The following is a 16,026-nucleotide window of genomic DNA, read 5'->3' as shown; positions in this document are numbered from 1 at the left end:
TTCAAGTGCTAGCCCAAAACGACTTCGCATGCTTTAAGTGCAGGTTTCACACATTCGACCCTCTTAAGCTAGTTGATTTCTAAAACCTATGCAGTTTCCCTTTTTGCAGCGACCGGACAGGTCTGACAAAGTACTTTTTGCCCCAAGACAGAAGAATGGAATAAATTACTGACTCAGAGCACTGAGCAAAGGGCTGTCTGTGGTGAGTGGTGCAAATACTGCTCTCTTTTTTAGGCTTGCTCACACGACTGCAGAGACGAGATAACAGCTCTGGGGCACTGAAAGCGACCTCAACCCTACCCTTCTTTGAATTTTCTCTCAGGCTGTGCGAAATTTGATGCTGGAGAACCAATTTATTTCTGCGCATCTGTCCTCCTTCAGTTCCAGGTCGGTTAGATTTCTTCAGCATAACTCCAGCAACCGAGGCCAGAAGCTTAGAACAGTTGCCTGCTTTTTCCAACCTACCTGTCTGCCCTAAGAAACTTTGTTCAGTGTTATGAACGCAGGATTTTGTGAGAGCATTTCTGAATACAGCTTCAACTATGTTCCTTTTAACTAGTTTTGAATGGGCTGAGTCAAACGGAAGAGTGGGTTTGTTGCCCCTAGGTTTACACGTGCAACAGGCATGATCTACCTTAAATTCAAGACTGAGTCCTAGGAAAGTTAAGGCTCCCAAGACTTCCAAATTAAACATCCCTGAGTACAGTGCTGCTGCGGTGGCTCAGTAGTTATGGAGTTTGGCTGCTGACCTGAAAGACGCAGGTTCGATTGACGCCACGGCAGTTGAATTTCAATGGAAGCACGTGTTCTGTCAGTGCACATTAAAGAACCCCAGGTGGTCAATATTTCCAAAGTCCTTCATTACAATGTCCCTCACAGCTGGAGTCACTTGAGGACGTTAAACCCCCATAAACCATTTCTTGAGTGCAATTAAAGAGCACCAGGAAATTGTCAACAAACTGGAAGACTTTTATGACCTTCATTCCTTCCAGGAGGCTATTAAAGGTGCAGCGAAGAGGAACCTGAACTCGTCTTTTTTCCATGGGAACTCCATCTACACGTTCCGAGCATTCTTAGAAACTTCGATTTATTGCCCTGTGTGGCCGATTTCCCTAATTAAATCGGATTAACATCCAGCTCCTGCCTTTTTTTTTTAAAATTCTCCTCGTATGGTGGGCGGAGTCGAACAACGCGTGGAGTGCCTTTCAGCCAGTCCCGTGGCGGCTTGCCGCTCTGCCATCGGCGGAGTAATACGTAGTAGTCCGTAGTAGCAAATAGTTTGCGCGTATTTTTATTTCTGCGGGCTTATTTTGCAGCTATAATATCTGCGAATAAAACTTCACGAAAACCTAAAAAACAAAATAAAGCAAAAGCAAAGCCTCCACGGAGCTGGCTGAAAAGCACTTCAAGCGTTGGTCGACTCCGCCCACCGTACGGGGAGAATTCAAAAAATAAAGGCGGGAGCCGGACGTTAATCCGATTTAATTCGGGAAATCGGCCACACAGGGCAATAAGTTGCAGTTTCTAAGAATGCTGGGAACGTGTAGATCGAGTTCCCGTGGCATAAAGACGAGTTCAGATTCCTGTTCAGTGCACCTTTAATAACATTGCCAAGTTCAGCTAGATACAGGTTGCTTAATACTGGGGCTATAACAGGTCTGATGCAAATACACTGCTTCTGCCAAAAAAGACACTCATTCCACGTCGCAAGAGTTGATTTCAGGTAAGCTGATAGGAGATCCCTGGAGCCTTCATTCAACAAGAATGCCGCATTCGCTTTGAAAGACAACTGCACGAAAATTATCTATACTCTCATTCGTACATCGGAGAAGGTCGTCATGAGGAACGGAATGGAACAAATCCTCAACACCGACCGAAAACCTAAAAGTTGTTTTGAAAAATGGCGCATCACCTGCATTTTCCCATGGCGTAGGTGGCGCATGCATAGCCGGCCAACCACATTACGCATTTTGAGCATATTGCACCAGTTGCACTATTGCGCAGCTGGCACATACGGTGCTGCCAATGGTTTTCGTTGTCTCTGTTGTGATAGCAGCCGTGAAATGGCAGAACCTGCCCTTTTCCACGACAAGGTGAGGAGGAGTCTGGCATCCCCGCAGTGTACAAGATTCCGAGTAGCCCACCATTCTGAAGAAAAAGACTGGCGTTGGGTTAAAGCGGACCCGGCGGAAAAAGCAAATCTCTGTGATGCTTTTGGATCCGGTGTCCTACAGGTCCAGTCGAAGAGCGTGGACGACGTGCAAACTTTTGGTCAAGTGGCTTGGAATGACGATCCGGTTGGCTAAGATCGCAAGGTCTGCCTCGTTGTAGACAACGACTGTTTGCCGCCAAGCACTACGTCGGTGCTAAATTAAATTGCTCTTGGGCATGCTATTTGGCACACAGAATGTTCACTTGGAGAAGAACTTACAATACAAAAGTCATCAACATTTGTGAACATTGAAAAATCGCTGGGGTTGCTCTTAATGAGCAGGTACAGTCTTTGTCAAAAGTTTACAGCCCAGGGGATTCACTTCTAAGCTTTAGATTGGGACTCCAGGAGCATTCGTGGAAGTCCTACCTATTGCAGGAGGCAGTACCAGAAATCTTCTTGCCTTCAGGAAATTTGGAGCACTAGAGATTCATTAAGAGCGACACCGTGTGGCTCAAAAGAAAAACCCCCTGGGCTGCAAACTTTTGACAAAGGCTGTACATTAATACACATGGTCAACGGTAATACAAAGAATAAACCAAAGCCAGCATTTGGGGCGAAATCTGCTCCTATTGGCACCATGCCCCCTTCAGGCAGAAACTGTTCAGCTGTAACAATGCAAAATAAAGAGTGGGTAATTCTAAAAGGCCTACCTGTGCAGGATGCTCCGCCACCTTTTCTTTTCACAAACAAGCAAACAGTGAGTGGGGTGCTAAATGTCCAGACACTGAAGAACAATTGCATGTTGCTTTACTTAACTGAAGGACAACAAACTCTCCACGAGCCCCTTCCCTCCCAACAATGCCCCTGACCAGGTTGCAGGGCCACACACACACACCCACCTGTCCTGAGGCCTCCAACTCCTGCAGGTTGCGGGTGGCCTGGGCCTGGGCCAAGCTGTGGGCGGGCGACCACTCACGCTCCTTGTACAGCTTCTGCACACACAACACCAAGAAAGCCACTCCCCAAATCAGCACATGCATCATGCATTGTCGAGGCTCAGTGGCTGACCTTCTAATCAAAACCACACAACTGCAACAAAACAAATCATCTTCTGGAGTGGAAACTTGTAGGACTGACCCAAACAGTGGTGCACGCAGACAAAGAGTGTTGCTGTTTTGTTTGCCTTTAAGATGCACAAATGAGCTTGGAATAAGCAGGTGGTGCAACATCTGCTCTGAAGGGCAACATAGGCATGCGTTTCAGGTGAACGGCTGAAGAAAGAAGCAATGACAGAACTAGGCCAACACGGACCGGACAGCTAGACGGGTGGGGTGCTGCCTCTTGGCGCTTGCATTGGAGTGCGCAGTCTGCTACTAGCTGCTGTATTTATCATTAAAATGATAAATAATTTACCAGAGTAATTAACTAGTTGAATTAATCAATTACTTAACAAATTAAGCAGCAATTTATTGAATCTGTGAACTGTTTAATTACTTAATTAAATAAACAATCAAGCTGTATTACAGTAGTCACCAAAGTGTTAATTAACTAGGTAATTAAATTATTGACCAAATTAGTCAAATTTGTAAATTCTTACATTAATTGCCAATTCAATTTAACTGTAGGTTTAGTTAATATTGTGTTAATTATTTAAATTAACTAATTAACTGATAGTACTTAGGTGTGCTTGCTAGACACTCTAGCTAGGGGACCCACGTCTTCAGATGCGGTAGAACCGAAGTTAAGAGCAAAAAATTCAGGGGGCACTTTGACTGTCTAAAGTGCGTAGAGGCGAAAGCGTTTTCCGCACCACTTTGACTGTTTCTGTGGCACTGGTGGCGTCACATGTAACTGAGTACTAATTACTAAGTGATGACAAATCATTAATGGTTAATTACTGATTAATGCCTGAATACTAATTAACTGCTAATTAATAACGCTTAAGCTTCGCCTTTAGGAGTGGAACGCGACAGCGTCTTGTAGCGCTGCCAGGGAGTCCACGGAACGCCACCACCCGTTCGGCGCGATGCCTTGGCCTTTGAACGCAACGCTTTTTGAGGAAAGGAAATGGCGCAGTAATTCTCTGTCATCTCGGTGGACACCTAAACCTCGCTGGAAGGGAAGGGAGGAGGATGGGAGTGAGCGAAGACACCGTATTCCCTAGACGTGCCTTTGTTCATTCCAAACCATCGAGCTGGCATGGCGGAGTGGATAGCATGCTCGTCTCGCACTCCGAAGACCGGGGTTCGATTCCCGAGCTCGACCAATTTCGTACTCGGTTTTATTTATTTATATGGCCTGACTAGAAAAGTTAATTAGGCTAATTGGGTAATTAGGCAATTAACGAAGCTCAGTCCCACTTACTTGGAGCATCACTATATGATCCCTTCAATTGGTTGCATGGTTACTAGCCAAAGTACAATTGGCCCCGTTTGAAATTCGCGCACTGTGACGTCACGACCGTTTCGACCAATTGAAAAGCGTGACATTTCTGTCGACAACTGCTGCTTACAACGATGAGACATTAAAGGCTTTCGCCTTAAAACACGACTTAAAAACGGTAAAGCATAAAATAACGAACACGCAGCAACATAATCGGCAGCAGTGAGAGAAATGCTCTCGCATTACTACACCTAAGCAGACTTGAGTGCACCCTTGGAATTTTTGTTCAAGGAACAATGAGAGACGTTTGGCACCGCGCTTCTCTCCTCCAATTCAGCCATAAAGCACTGCCTTTCTGCATGAAGCAATTGTTTACGGTCAAGCAGTGTTTATTCTAGAAATGCATTCTAGTAACTGTTGTGTTACCTTATATTGTGTTACCTCATAAAATATTACCGTGAAACCCACCTCGATTATGCCGTAAGCAATGAGGTTATGTACCATCGCCCCATAAGCACGGCCTTATTCCTTTTGGGTGAATATTCTTAGAAGGCGCAAAATTACAGCTTCAGGCTGGCCTTTTAAAACACAAGTGGTGCACAAGAGTTAAGAAGCCTGTCCTCCTCCAAAATTCCTAGTGCTTGCAGCAATTGCTGCCTTAGCAGACCTGTCGTCAACCGCAGCAAAGTCTTCACATCACACAAAAATACAACCACCACAGTTTTAAAGTATGCACCAGCAGTGTGTTGCAAATAAATCCAGTTCTTTGGGCCCTCCCATGTCTAACACGCTGCTCTGCTTCTATTACATTGGGACAAAAGAAATCTGAGACCATGAACCTGGAATCGGATGAAATGCTTCCACTACATATCCCTTCAACTATGCATCTGGGCAGCAAAAATTAGTTTTTCCACGGCAGAGCATAAGTTGCATGTTCGGGAAAATCAGTGCAAAAAACAATGGATACAAAAAGCAAGATCATAATTGAAATTTTATTAGGAATATTTAGGATGAGACTGAAAACACTAAAAAAATATACGGGACAAAAAAAAAACTGATAGAAGATTAAGGATGAACGGGTAACAAAGGAGACAAAACACATACTTACAAGGACGCAATCGTACAACCTTGGGGATGCATCCTTCCTAGCACGTGTTTCGGATCTTTTTTTTTTTTTGTCCCACTTATTGCTTTGTCTTGTTGTTCTCTCGTTCTGCATTCCTCCCTCATAACATTATCCTGCATGCCCCTGCTGTGACAACAGTTAACGAGCAGGCAGCATTGCAAAGAAGAGCGGGACCGCACCTGGACGCGCTCCTTCAGGCACTTGGGGTACAGCTCGTAAGCACACTTGAGCCCCACGTGGAACTTGCCACTCGGGTTGCTCCAGGACTCCGGAACCTGCATTGGGTTCAATGGCACACAGGCATTACGCACAAGGTGACGAAAAGTTTTGCAGCTCACTAGGGTAGTCAACACCCGGTCTGGCGTATGCACCAGAAGACGTGCACCGGAAGACGTGCACGTGCATGGTGCACCGGAAGACGAGACAAGAGAAGGACAAACACCAGTGTTGACTAACAACTAAATGGTTTATTGCTACAGGCAAGGCAGCTTATAAATGAAATGACACAAGTAAAAACACAAGAAAAGCATGAGAAAAAGATACCGCACGACCACATAACCTGACTGAAAAAATAGGCACGCCACTGATTAAGATACGCATGTTCCTTAGGTAGTAGATTCATCGATGGGCTGCTGATACAGGTGTTACCTAGCTTTTTAATATAGCAGGCCTTTAAAATGAGCCTCGTGGAACAAGGTGCGTGGTCAAGTAGAGGCGATCCCTCTGAACAAAAGCCCGCTTGAAGTTGTGCCCTATGTGCACAAGATAGCCCATAACTTCAAGAGGGCGGCGGGTAGACAAGGCATTCAAATTGTTTTTTCAGCCCCTTGCAAGCTATCTCAACTCTGCAGGCGCGTGGCGGAAGGTAGGCGCAGTGTCGCGTGTACGACCAAGCACAAACACCGATATGTTAACTGTGCCACTGATGTGGTATACCAGTTCCCGCTGTGATGCGGCGGAGTATACGTTGGCCAGACAGGTCAATGTCTCAACGATAGGCTGCGACTGCACTACCGGTCCTTGAAACCTGATAACGGCGCCAATCTGCCGAGACACTGCTGGGAATGCGATGGCTGCTACCCACAGTTCAACAAAGCCACCATCATCGGAAGGGGCAGGTCGAGGCTCGAAAGAGAGATTTTAGAGGCGGCACACATGCGCAAACTTGGGCTCGATATGTGTGTGAGTGAGCCTTCTGTGGCGCTCTTAGATAAAGAGACCCAGTTTCTGTTAAACCTGTGACAGGCATCTCCTTTGTTTTTTGTGTTTGTTTCGATTTGTTTCCTTAGCCAACTCACGTGTTCCATGTATCCTTATCTTAGTTCTCACAATGTGTTACGTACGCTATGCGCAGGTGCAACCTTTGCTGCAACATGTTTTTTTTCCCAATAAACTTCAGTTGCTAGTTACCGCTCGTCCTGTCTTCTTCTCGTTCTTAAGTCTCGTTCAAGTTCGCGGTAATTCCTCCTTTCCTTATACATGTTTATTTTACACTGCCCCCCCCCCCCCCCCCACGTAATACTACCCTCGAAGGAGGGCCTTTAGGGATATGTTGAATAAATAAAATAAATAAATAAAATTTCACCAAGAACTCAAGCTCGAGAAGTAAAATTTAATCAGCGAAACAATGGCAACTGGGAGCGACCTCTTGCATAGCTTTATCACAGTTTCGAAGCCGTTCGCTGCAGTTGCAGAGGATGCAAAAAAAAAAAAATGAGTAGCAAATGCCAGTTAGGTTGGTTTCCCCACAAACCACTGCAGCTGCGGCAGGCCAGCTTGGGTGGCTTCCTTACATTACAGAGGTGTCTAGCCAAAAATCGGACATCAAGACGAAAGCTATCGCTGTTTTTGCCACCTCTGCTCCAGGACAGTCGACGTGAGCAAAGGATGCCGCTGGAAAGCTACAACAGACCACGTGTAGCTGGTTCCAGGGCACCACTGACAGGTGGCAGAGGTGCAGACGGGTGCCAACCGTCTGCCTAGCAGCCATTCTTGCCACTATACCTTCTCTGGCGGTGTTGGCAAACACGAGATACACAATGCTTGGCGCACCACCGCTAGTCACTAGTGTTGCGAGTTAAAGCCTGCCACCCGCTATCCAAGTGAGCACAGCTTGGTGCATGGCAGTTTGCAAGATCCGTTTTATGAAAATCCACATTCAAAGTAAGAAATGCATGAGTTTGCTGAAAATATTCAGGAATAGTTCAATATAGCTAATATATCGTAATATCTACATTCATTATAACAATCATCGTCAGCCTGACTACGCACACTGCAGGGCAGAGGCCTCTCCCATGTCTCTCCAATTAACCCTGTCCTTTGCCAGTTGCGGCCATCGTATCCCTGCAAACTTCTTAATCTCATCCACCCGCCTAATTTTCTGCCGCCCCCTGCTACGCTTGCCTTCTCTTGGAATCCACTCCGTTACCCTTAAGGACCAGTGGTTATCTTGCCTTCGCATTACATACCCTGCCCAAGCCCATTTCTTCCTCTTGATTTCAACTAGGATGCCATTAACCCGTGTTTGTTCCCTCACCCATTCCGCCCTCTTCCGATCTCTTAACGTTACACTTATCATTTTTCTTTCCATAGCTCGCTGCGCTGTCCTTAACTTAAGCTGAACCCTTAGCCTACACGTTTCTGCCCCGTAGGTGAGTACCAGTAAGATACAGGTGTTGCATACTTTCCTCTTGAGGGATATTGGTAAACTGCCATTCATGACCTGATAGAACCGGCCAAATGCGCTCCACCCCATTCTTATACTTCCAGTTACTTCCTTCTCATGATCCAGATCCGCGGTCACTATCATAACAACGTTTGATAGTAAATTGCTTGAAAATGCTCTACAAATTGGACGTGCTTTGATTTTAAAGAAACAATTTTGGAAGTCGTTTCGGACTATTTAAGAGCAGTCAGAACACATCCAAGTTTTCGCAAACAGCTTGGTGCTATTACGGAGCGTCAATCAAAGATCAGTGCCCTGAAGTCTATTCTATATTGGGCAGATGGAAGTAAACCTTGCCCATGTGATTACAAGGCACTACAGAAACCAGAAATATCATTCACAACATCAGTGCAATGCGTAAACTGGCACCAGAAATGAACAAGCAGTCAAAAAGCGAAAAATGCACCTTACAAGCAGATAATGTGTGCACATTTCATGCTGAGACTGCATAGTTTTTTTGTTGCAGTCAAAATCCGACGATGCAATACTGCTGTCAGAACCACTGCTTGATGCATTGGAAAAACCTGCCACAGGTGCAGTAGACTTGTGCAAAGCAGGATTTTTTTGAGCGCACTTAGGCGGAACCTCAACTTCAGGGGCATTTCAAAAATTGCAGTCTCACAGGAAAAATGCAAACTATGCAAGAAACTGAAGTACAGTGTCTAAGCAGCCCACTCAATGATGCAACTCCTCGACAGATATTCCAAGAGAAGGGGGGAACCAGAAGCTGAAATGGACAGAAAATTGGATACCTTCATAAAGTGTAGAAGGGAAGCATCCTGTTTGATAAATGAGAAAATTAGAAGAAACGGGGCCCAGTGGACGTCAAAAGTAAATAGAAACGGTAGAAGAGCAGCCCAGAAATTTCGGAAACATCTCAACTCCATGAGTAATGAGACTAGGCTAGAGCAAAGGTTTACAGTTACAGATCACAGTATTCGGCTAGAAGGGGATGAGGCAATGGAACACATAGGAACTGGGATGACAGAAAAATTTTTAAAAAGAAGAAAAGAAGAAGAAAAGAAAGAATAAAAGAAAAGTAGCACATTCTTTTTCAAAGGAGGACCGACCAGTCACCGTAATTGTTTTGGATGGAGAAAGAGAGTGGGAAAGGGCAGAGAATAAGGTTCCTAGTAGTACGCCGATGGGACCAGGTGGTATTCCGATTATGTTAATAAAGATGCTAGGACCCAAATCCAAGCAAACAATAATAGAGATAAGTGAGCAAAATGATAATTGATGGGAAAACCCCTGATGGATGGCGATTAAGCAGGACATGATTAAGGCGATTAAGCAGGACAGCTGACATAAACAACTGCCTCATAACAGCAAAGTCTGTGGTTTACAGGGTGGTGATGCAGATTATGAAGACAGACTGCAGGCATGGGTGGAAAAAGAGGGGGTGCCAGGGGAGCTACAAACAACATGGGTTCCGGAAACAAAGGAGGTTGGAGGAGAATCTGTTTTCATTGATGCAGTGCATAGCGATTGCTGACAAGGAACAGAGGCCCCTATGGCTAGTATTTCTGGATATCAAGGGAGCCTACGACAGCGCTATCCAAGAGGATTTGTGGGACATACTGGGCCGATTTGATGTGGAAGATGGAGTAAACATTATAAAATGGGAAAAAAGTGTACCAGAGCCTAAGAGATACAGAAGGGACTTAGGCAAGGGTGTCCTCTGCCACCTTTGTTGTTCATGTCATACCTACAAGGGATAGAGACCGAACTAGAGTGGAGCGGACTAGGCTTCAACCTTTCTTTCTTCAAGCAAGGCGAATGGATAAAACAGTCATTACTGGGACTAATGCACGCGAATGATACAGTGCTAATGGCTGACCACTAGGAAGATTTGCAGAAGTGGATAGACATCCGCAGTAGAGAGGGAGATAGATTAGGTTTCAAGTTTAATAAGGAAAAATCTGCAGTCATGACGTTTAATGATGAGGGCAGCGAGCATAGAATACAGGAGATCATGCTAGAGTCAGTGGATAAGTACCAGTAACTTGGGGTGTGGATCAGTAATGGTGCTGAGTATCTGACAGAGCATGAAAAATATGTAATGACCAAAGCTAGTAGGGATGCAGCTGTCATGAAAAATAGGGCATTGTGGAATTACAATAGGTACAAAGTGGTAAGAGGGATCTGGAAAGAGGCGATGGTTCTTGACTTTCAGCAATGCAATCCTGTGCATGAGACGAGAGGTGCAAGCACGGTCAGAAATCAAACAATGTGATCTAGGGAGGCTTGCTTTGGGAGCATATCGCAATACAACCAATCAGTGGGTTCGAGGTGACATGGCACAGGCGTCGCTCGAGAGCAGAGAAGCAGTAAGATAGAATTTGAGGATAGAGAGAGAAATGGGCGAAAAGCAGTGGGCCAGGAAAGTTTTCAGCTACTTGTACACGAGGGATGTCGGCACGAAATGGAGAATGCGAACTAGGAAACTTTCCAAGCAAATATCTGGACAGCAGTCTGAAGGCAAATCAGGAATTATCGGTTAAGGAAAAGGTAAAAAAAAAAAATTCAAGGGGCACTTTGGCTCTCGGTGCCAAAGTGCCCCCTGGCTCTCGGTGCCAAGGCGAAAGCGTTTCCTGGCGCACTGTTTGTATTTATTTACTTTTTATTTTTTTTTTCATAATTTGTTTTTGCTCCTTTTCTTACTTTTATTGTTTTTATTTTTATTTTGTTTTTATTTTTGTTTATTTTCTTAATTTTATTTTTTATTTTTCCTTTCCTTCACTTTATTCCTTTTATTTTATTTTTGAAACCCATGCATTCACTAGATGCGCCTTCATTCATGCTCGAACCGCGAGCCTTCGTGGCGGAGTGGTAACGTCTCCGCTTCAAATTCCAAAGGCCCTGGTTCGATTCCCACCCTCGGCGCAGTTTCATTTTAAGCAGTGGTGCCAAAAGGCAGTTAAATCTGCCGACACGGCTGCCGACGCATCTGCTAACGACATGGTCAAACATAATTGCGCTTTTCAAAAGACGGGACAAAACAGGGACGACACAAACTCTCGTGTCGCACAAGAGTTTGTGTCGTCCCTGTTTTGTCCCGTCTTTTCAAAAGCGCAATTATGTTTGACCATGTTAACCACCAACTAGCCCAATTTGAAATCCTCTTAATGCTAACTACAGTATGAGGCATTAAAGGCTTTCACCTTAATAAACAGAGAGGGCTCCGTGGAGAATAGAGATGCTGACGAAATAAGCACTGGGAACATACAAACGTTTAAGCAGGAAATTGGCAAAGAAATTATCTATGATAATGCTACGAGAAGCTTTTTTGTTCGAGGCCCAGATGGGAGCTTTGCAGACTAACACCTACCGAGTCAGGTACCCTGAGATAGACGCATTATGTGGTGTGCATTGTGACGAGAAGGAAACGGCGGAACACTCGATACTTTTCTGTAAGGGGCATCACCCTACAGTTGAAAGAAACAGGGCTGATTTATTCAAAGCATTGGGGTTTAAGGACCGTGAAGGAAAAATAGATTGTAAGCGGGCCGAAATAATGTGATATTTCACGAGTCATGACTACGTGGCGTAAGCCACCGCCCAGATTTATCCATCCAGCCAAGGTAGCACTGAAATTATGCTTCACATCCGTCGATCACCACTGAGTTAAGCTCCTTGCTGCGTTCACTATACGTCCACACTGAGAACCTCCTCAGCTTGCCTCTGCATAAATCTGTAAAACACGGAAGGTGGTTCAGCAACTGCTAGTACCACCCAGTCTATCGTTTTTTCTTTGTTAAAAAATTATGAACCAAACAGCCTAAACCAACCCTGGTCGCAGTGACCAAGACATCACCGCGCAGGTACTTGACTTCTTTTTTTGATAGGCAAACTGATGGCTTGCTGATGCATTGGTCTCCCGAATCACGGATGGCCCAGGCTTCCAGGATCTCTCGTGCCAGCTGGTCTTTGTTCTTATTCAGCACCTGCACGTGGTGAAGGTCAGCGGGGCTTGTTTGCTTTTTGCATGATTCGCGATCCCTGCAGTGGATCGCTAGGTTTGTGCTGGACTTCCCTGCTATTGCTGTAGAGTGCTCTCTAGCTGAGTCGTTAACCGATGTAATGCTTTCCGATGTTTGGCCGATGTAATGCTTTCCGCAGAAAAGGGGGATGCCATACACGATGCCTTGAATGCACTCAGAAAACTCCGTTCTGTGACCGATGATTTGTTTTCTTGTCCATTCACTCACGCACACGCTTTCCGCCTTGTTAGGTGCCGAGGGAATGATCTTGATGTTGTGTTTCTTTCCAATCTTTTTCAGGATATGGAACCACGGAATAATTCATTCTTTCCGTGGTTTCTTCAGGAGCGCTATTCTTTTTCTTGCCATGGTTCTTCGGGAGCACGATGTTTTCTGCTATGTTGCATAGCAAAGTCTCCGGGTATCCCGCTTCTTGAAGCCTAGTAATTTGCTGCTGGAAGCTCTGCCTCATCTGACGTGGACAGGACTGGTTTTCGGCAGACAATAATGCCGCCCTCTCAATTCCTCTTTTGACCGTCTTGGAGTGGTTCGAGTTGAAAGGGACGAACTGCTTTTTAGCTCGAGGCTGGTACGACCAACATAGGTGCACTGGTGAGAATTCAAGGCGTAGGTCTCGGAAGCGTAGGACACCGTGCTCAGGAAGCTCCGATGTGAATCTAAGCCCAGGACAACACTTATTAAAGGTGGTCAACGCGTAGCCTTTTAGGATCTCCATGTCACCTTCCCTCTGTTTGCATAGCACCAAGTAATCATCGACGTAGCGGGCGATCCTCACGACGCGTCTGTCCTTGGTAGCTTCGTGAATTCTTAGGTCGCAGGCCGCGAGGTACAGATCACTAAGTGCAGGAGCGACTCTGGAGCCGATGCAAACTCCACTCCTTTGAACATACAGCCCGTCTTCGTGGGAAGCGAAGGTGGACCTAAGGTAGGCTCCTCCAGGAATATGGCTACTGATACTCCGGCAAACCTAGCAATCCACTGCAGGGATCGCGAATCGTGCAAAAAGCAAACCAGCCCTGCTGACCTTCACCACGTGCTGAAAAAGAACAAAAGCCAGCTGGCACATGAGATCCTGGAAGCCTGGGCCATCAATGATTCGGGAGAGCAATGCGTCAGCAAGCCAGCAGTTTGCCTATCGAAAAAAGATTGGTTTGATTTGTTAGGGTTTAACTTCCCAAAGCAACTCAGGCTATGAGGGACGGCGTCGTGAAGGGCTCCGGAATAATTTCGACCACCTGGGGTTCTTTCACGTGCACTGACATCGTACAGTACATGGGCCTCTAGAATTTCGCCTCCATCGAAATTCAGCCGCTGCAGCCGGGATCGAACCCGCGTCTTTCGGGTCAGCAGCCGAGCGCTGTAACCACTCAGCCACCACAGCGGTTATATCGAAAAAAGAAGTCAAGTACCTGCGCGGTGATGTAAGCAGAAGACGATAGATTATCTTTCGAAGCAATGCCTGTTCTTCAGTATAAATATGCGGTTTTTCAAATAAATCTTCAGTTGTCAGTGCAGCATCGTCCTCGTCTGAATGTTTCTTCGATGTCCTTGTTTCCTTTCTGCTCCTCAATTATACGTTCTTCTCCACAAGCTGGAAATCCTTCCTGGCCGACAGGAGAGGAGGCCGCAGCACTACTTTTTTTCCTCCTGTGCACTGATGTTTCAGCACAGAACTCTTGAACCATGCAGATTACTGCAGCACTGAAAGACCACCACAACGAGGCACAGCGTGAAGAGGAGTCTCAGCCGTGGCCGCCCAGTTACACTGGCTACAGCTCTGCCAGGCGCAGTGGCGGCCAGAAACAGCAAGTCACCATCAAAAGACTGCTCTGACGGCACAAAGCAACATGTACTTGTTTCCTGTGAGGACGTGACACTGGCACATGTGGCCCACGGCAGATCACCCACCTTGAGCTTGCGGCCAGATAGGCCAGTGATAGTGCCATCTTGGATCTCCACCACCTTGGATGTGTCCACATCTCCAGCACCAGATGCATCCATCATGTCCACGATCTTCGGCTTCCCATCACTGGTCACCTGCAGACAAAAGGCAGAGTCAAGCCCCATGCAGAGCCGCTGCTCTTGTGAGCGAAGAGACACTGGCTTGATGGCTGCCTATCCTGGTACTCTCCGCTGTTGCGGTGCCTGCCAGAAATGCAGCACCAACCTGTCAGCATTCCTCCATGCAGCAATGCAAGAATGCACCGGTAGTAAACCGCACTGCTTAGGGACACGTACGGCACGTTGTCTGATCTCTGTCATTCTCAAAACAGCGACAAGGACGCCGTGAAGAGATGTCTGTTCTGCCACCAACTCGCCCGAGCTTCCGCGCAGTCATCTTTTGCCAGCCCAGCATTCCACTACAACTCCTTTCTTCAATCAAAGCTTATTTTTGACCCTGCCTGCGGCACACTTCCACATGGAAAAAAATATTAAAACCAGATGCGCCTCTATCGAAGCTCCAATCAGACACTGGGCGAACGAGTCCCGTGCCGGGAAGCGGCTGGGGAGACCGCGCGAGGCCGGCCGCTCGAGAGCGCTAACCTGTAGTCCCGGGGCGCCGGGGTCAATGCCGGAGTCGAGGATGGCCATCTTGATGCCTCGGCCATCGTACTCCGGGTACTTGCCGAGGAAAGCCGGCACACAGGTTTCCCTCTTGGGCAGAAGCGCCCAGACCGGGAACTCCATAGAGGCCTCGGCTGCCATCTTCCACAACGCTGTTGCCAGACTGGTGGTCGAGAGCGGGCTACGGTTGGGGAGATGGTAAAATGAATATCGAGAGCCATCATCAAAAATAACTACAAAATACACAAAAAGAAACAAAATTATTATCACGAGACAATAATCGGCGCGCGTGGTTTGAATGCTGCTTGCAGTGCCTGAGAGCGTGCTGGCTAGCTCTGACCCCAGAACGCAAGCTTTGGCGGTGGAGTAGGCTGACCATGGAGGAAGGCAAGGGCTGACCATGGGCCTGACAAAGTCGTCGAGGGCTAGTATCTCGACCACTTAACGCGACCTCTTACCAAGCTCTTTCCGGCGAATGAAATGTTTTAGAATCAAGGACTGCCCCGTACCGATCGGGGTCTACCTGCGTTGAGCCTTGCCTTGACTGCTTGCTCGGTGATCCGACGAAAAAGCCGTGTGACATCCGCGCAGAGCTAGTAGAACAATAGGGGCCGTCTTCTTTTTTTTTTTTAAGGGATTGTACCACGCGCGTGAGCGCAGTAGGAGATCTCACTAGGTGACTATAGCTGGATTAGCTGGATGCCGCATTCTTGCTTTCCGAGACGAGCGCGAGTGAAGCCACCGGAAGTTGGATAGCTTGTCTCGGAAGGCGGGTGTCTGCTGTGTATTTCAATGCAAAAAGTCGCGTCTTTGCCCTTTCGTTCTCAGTTTTTTGCGTTGTTCTTGTGTAATGTCTGCTGTTGTACGAAAGGAACAAGCAAGCTGAACGCTGGAAATGAGAGCATTGTGTGCAGAACCCTGTAATTTCTGAGAAACCGAAGAAAACGTGAATGCAGATCTCACCCTGTCGCGGCAAAGGAGTACGTGCATTAATCTTGTCTGGTTGTTGTCTTCCGAGCGTAAAAGAGAAGTACTGGAATGACGGTGAGGCTAGGCCATCTTAAAACCG

At 46.6% G+C, this 16,026-nt stretch overlaps 1 protein-coding gene and 1 pseudogene across 2 annotated transcripts in view; one reads left to right on the top strand and one right to left on the bottom strand.

Moving 5' to 3' along the window:
- Window positions 1-15,133, bottom strand: part of TppII (Tripeptidyl-peptidase II) — a 96,267-nt gene extending 81,134 nt beyond the window's left edge. For both annotated transcript variants that reach the window (XM_089546554.1, XM_089546555.1), the window contains exons 1-4: window positions 14,937-15,133; window positions 14,301-14,429; window positions 5,843-5,938; window positions 3,055-3,147 (exon numbers count right to left, since the gene is read on the bottom strand). In XM_089546554.1, the coding sequence (XP_089402680.1) occupies window positions 3,055-3,147; window positions 5,843-5,938; window positions 14,301-14,429; window positions 14,937-15,098 (480 nt within the window). In that variant the 5' untranslated portion in view covers window positions 15,099-15,133. The remainder of the gene's footprint in view (window positions 1-3,054; window positions 3,148-5,842; window positions 5,939-14,300; window positions 14,430-14,936) is intronic.
- Window positions 10,319-14,225, top strand: LOC149345270 (uncharacterized; annotated as a pseudogene).
- Window positions 15,134-16,026: the final 893 nt, after the last annotated feature.

This window comes from Amblyomma mixtum, chromosome 5 (genome assembly GCF_055824585.1).
Source record: "Amblyomma mixtum isolate Tamu chromosome 5, ASM5582458v1, whole genome shotgun sequence".
Taxonomy (NCBI): Eukaryota; Metazoa; Arthropoda; class Arachnida; order Ixodida; family Ixodidae; genus Amblyomma; species Amblyomma mixtum.
The sequence above is the reverse complement of the archived record's forward strand: the minus strand, read 5'-3'. Positions and strand labels throughout refer to the sequence as shown.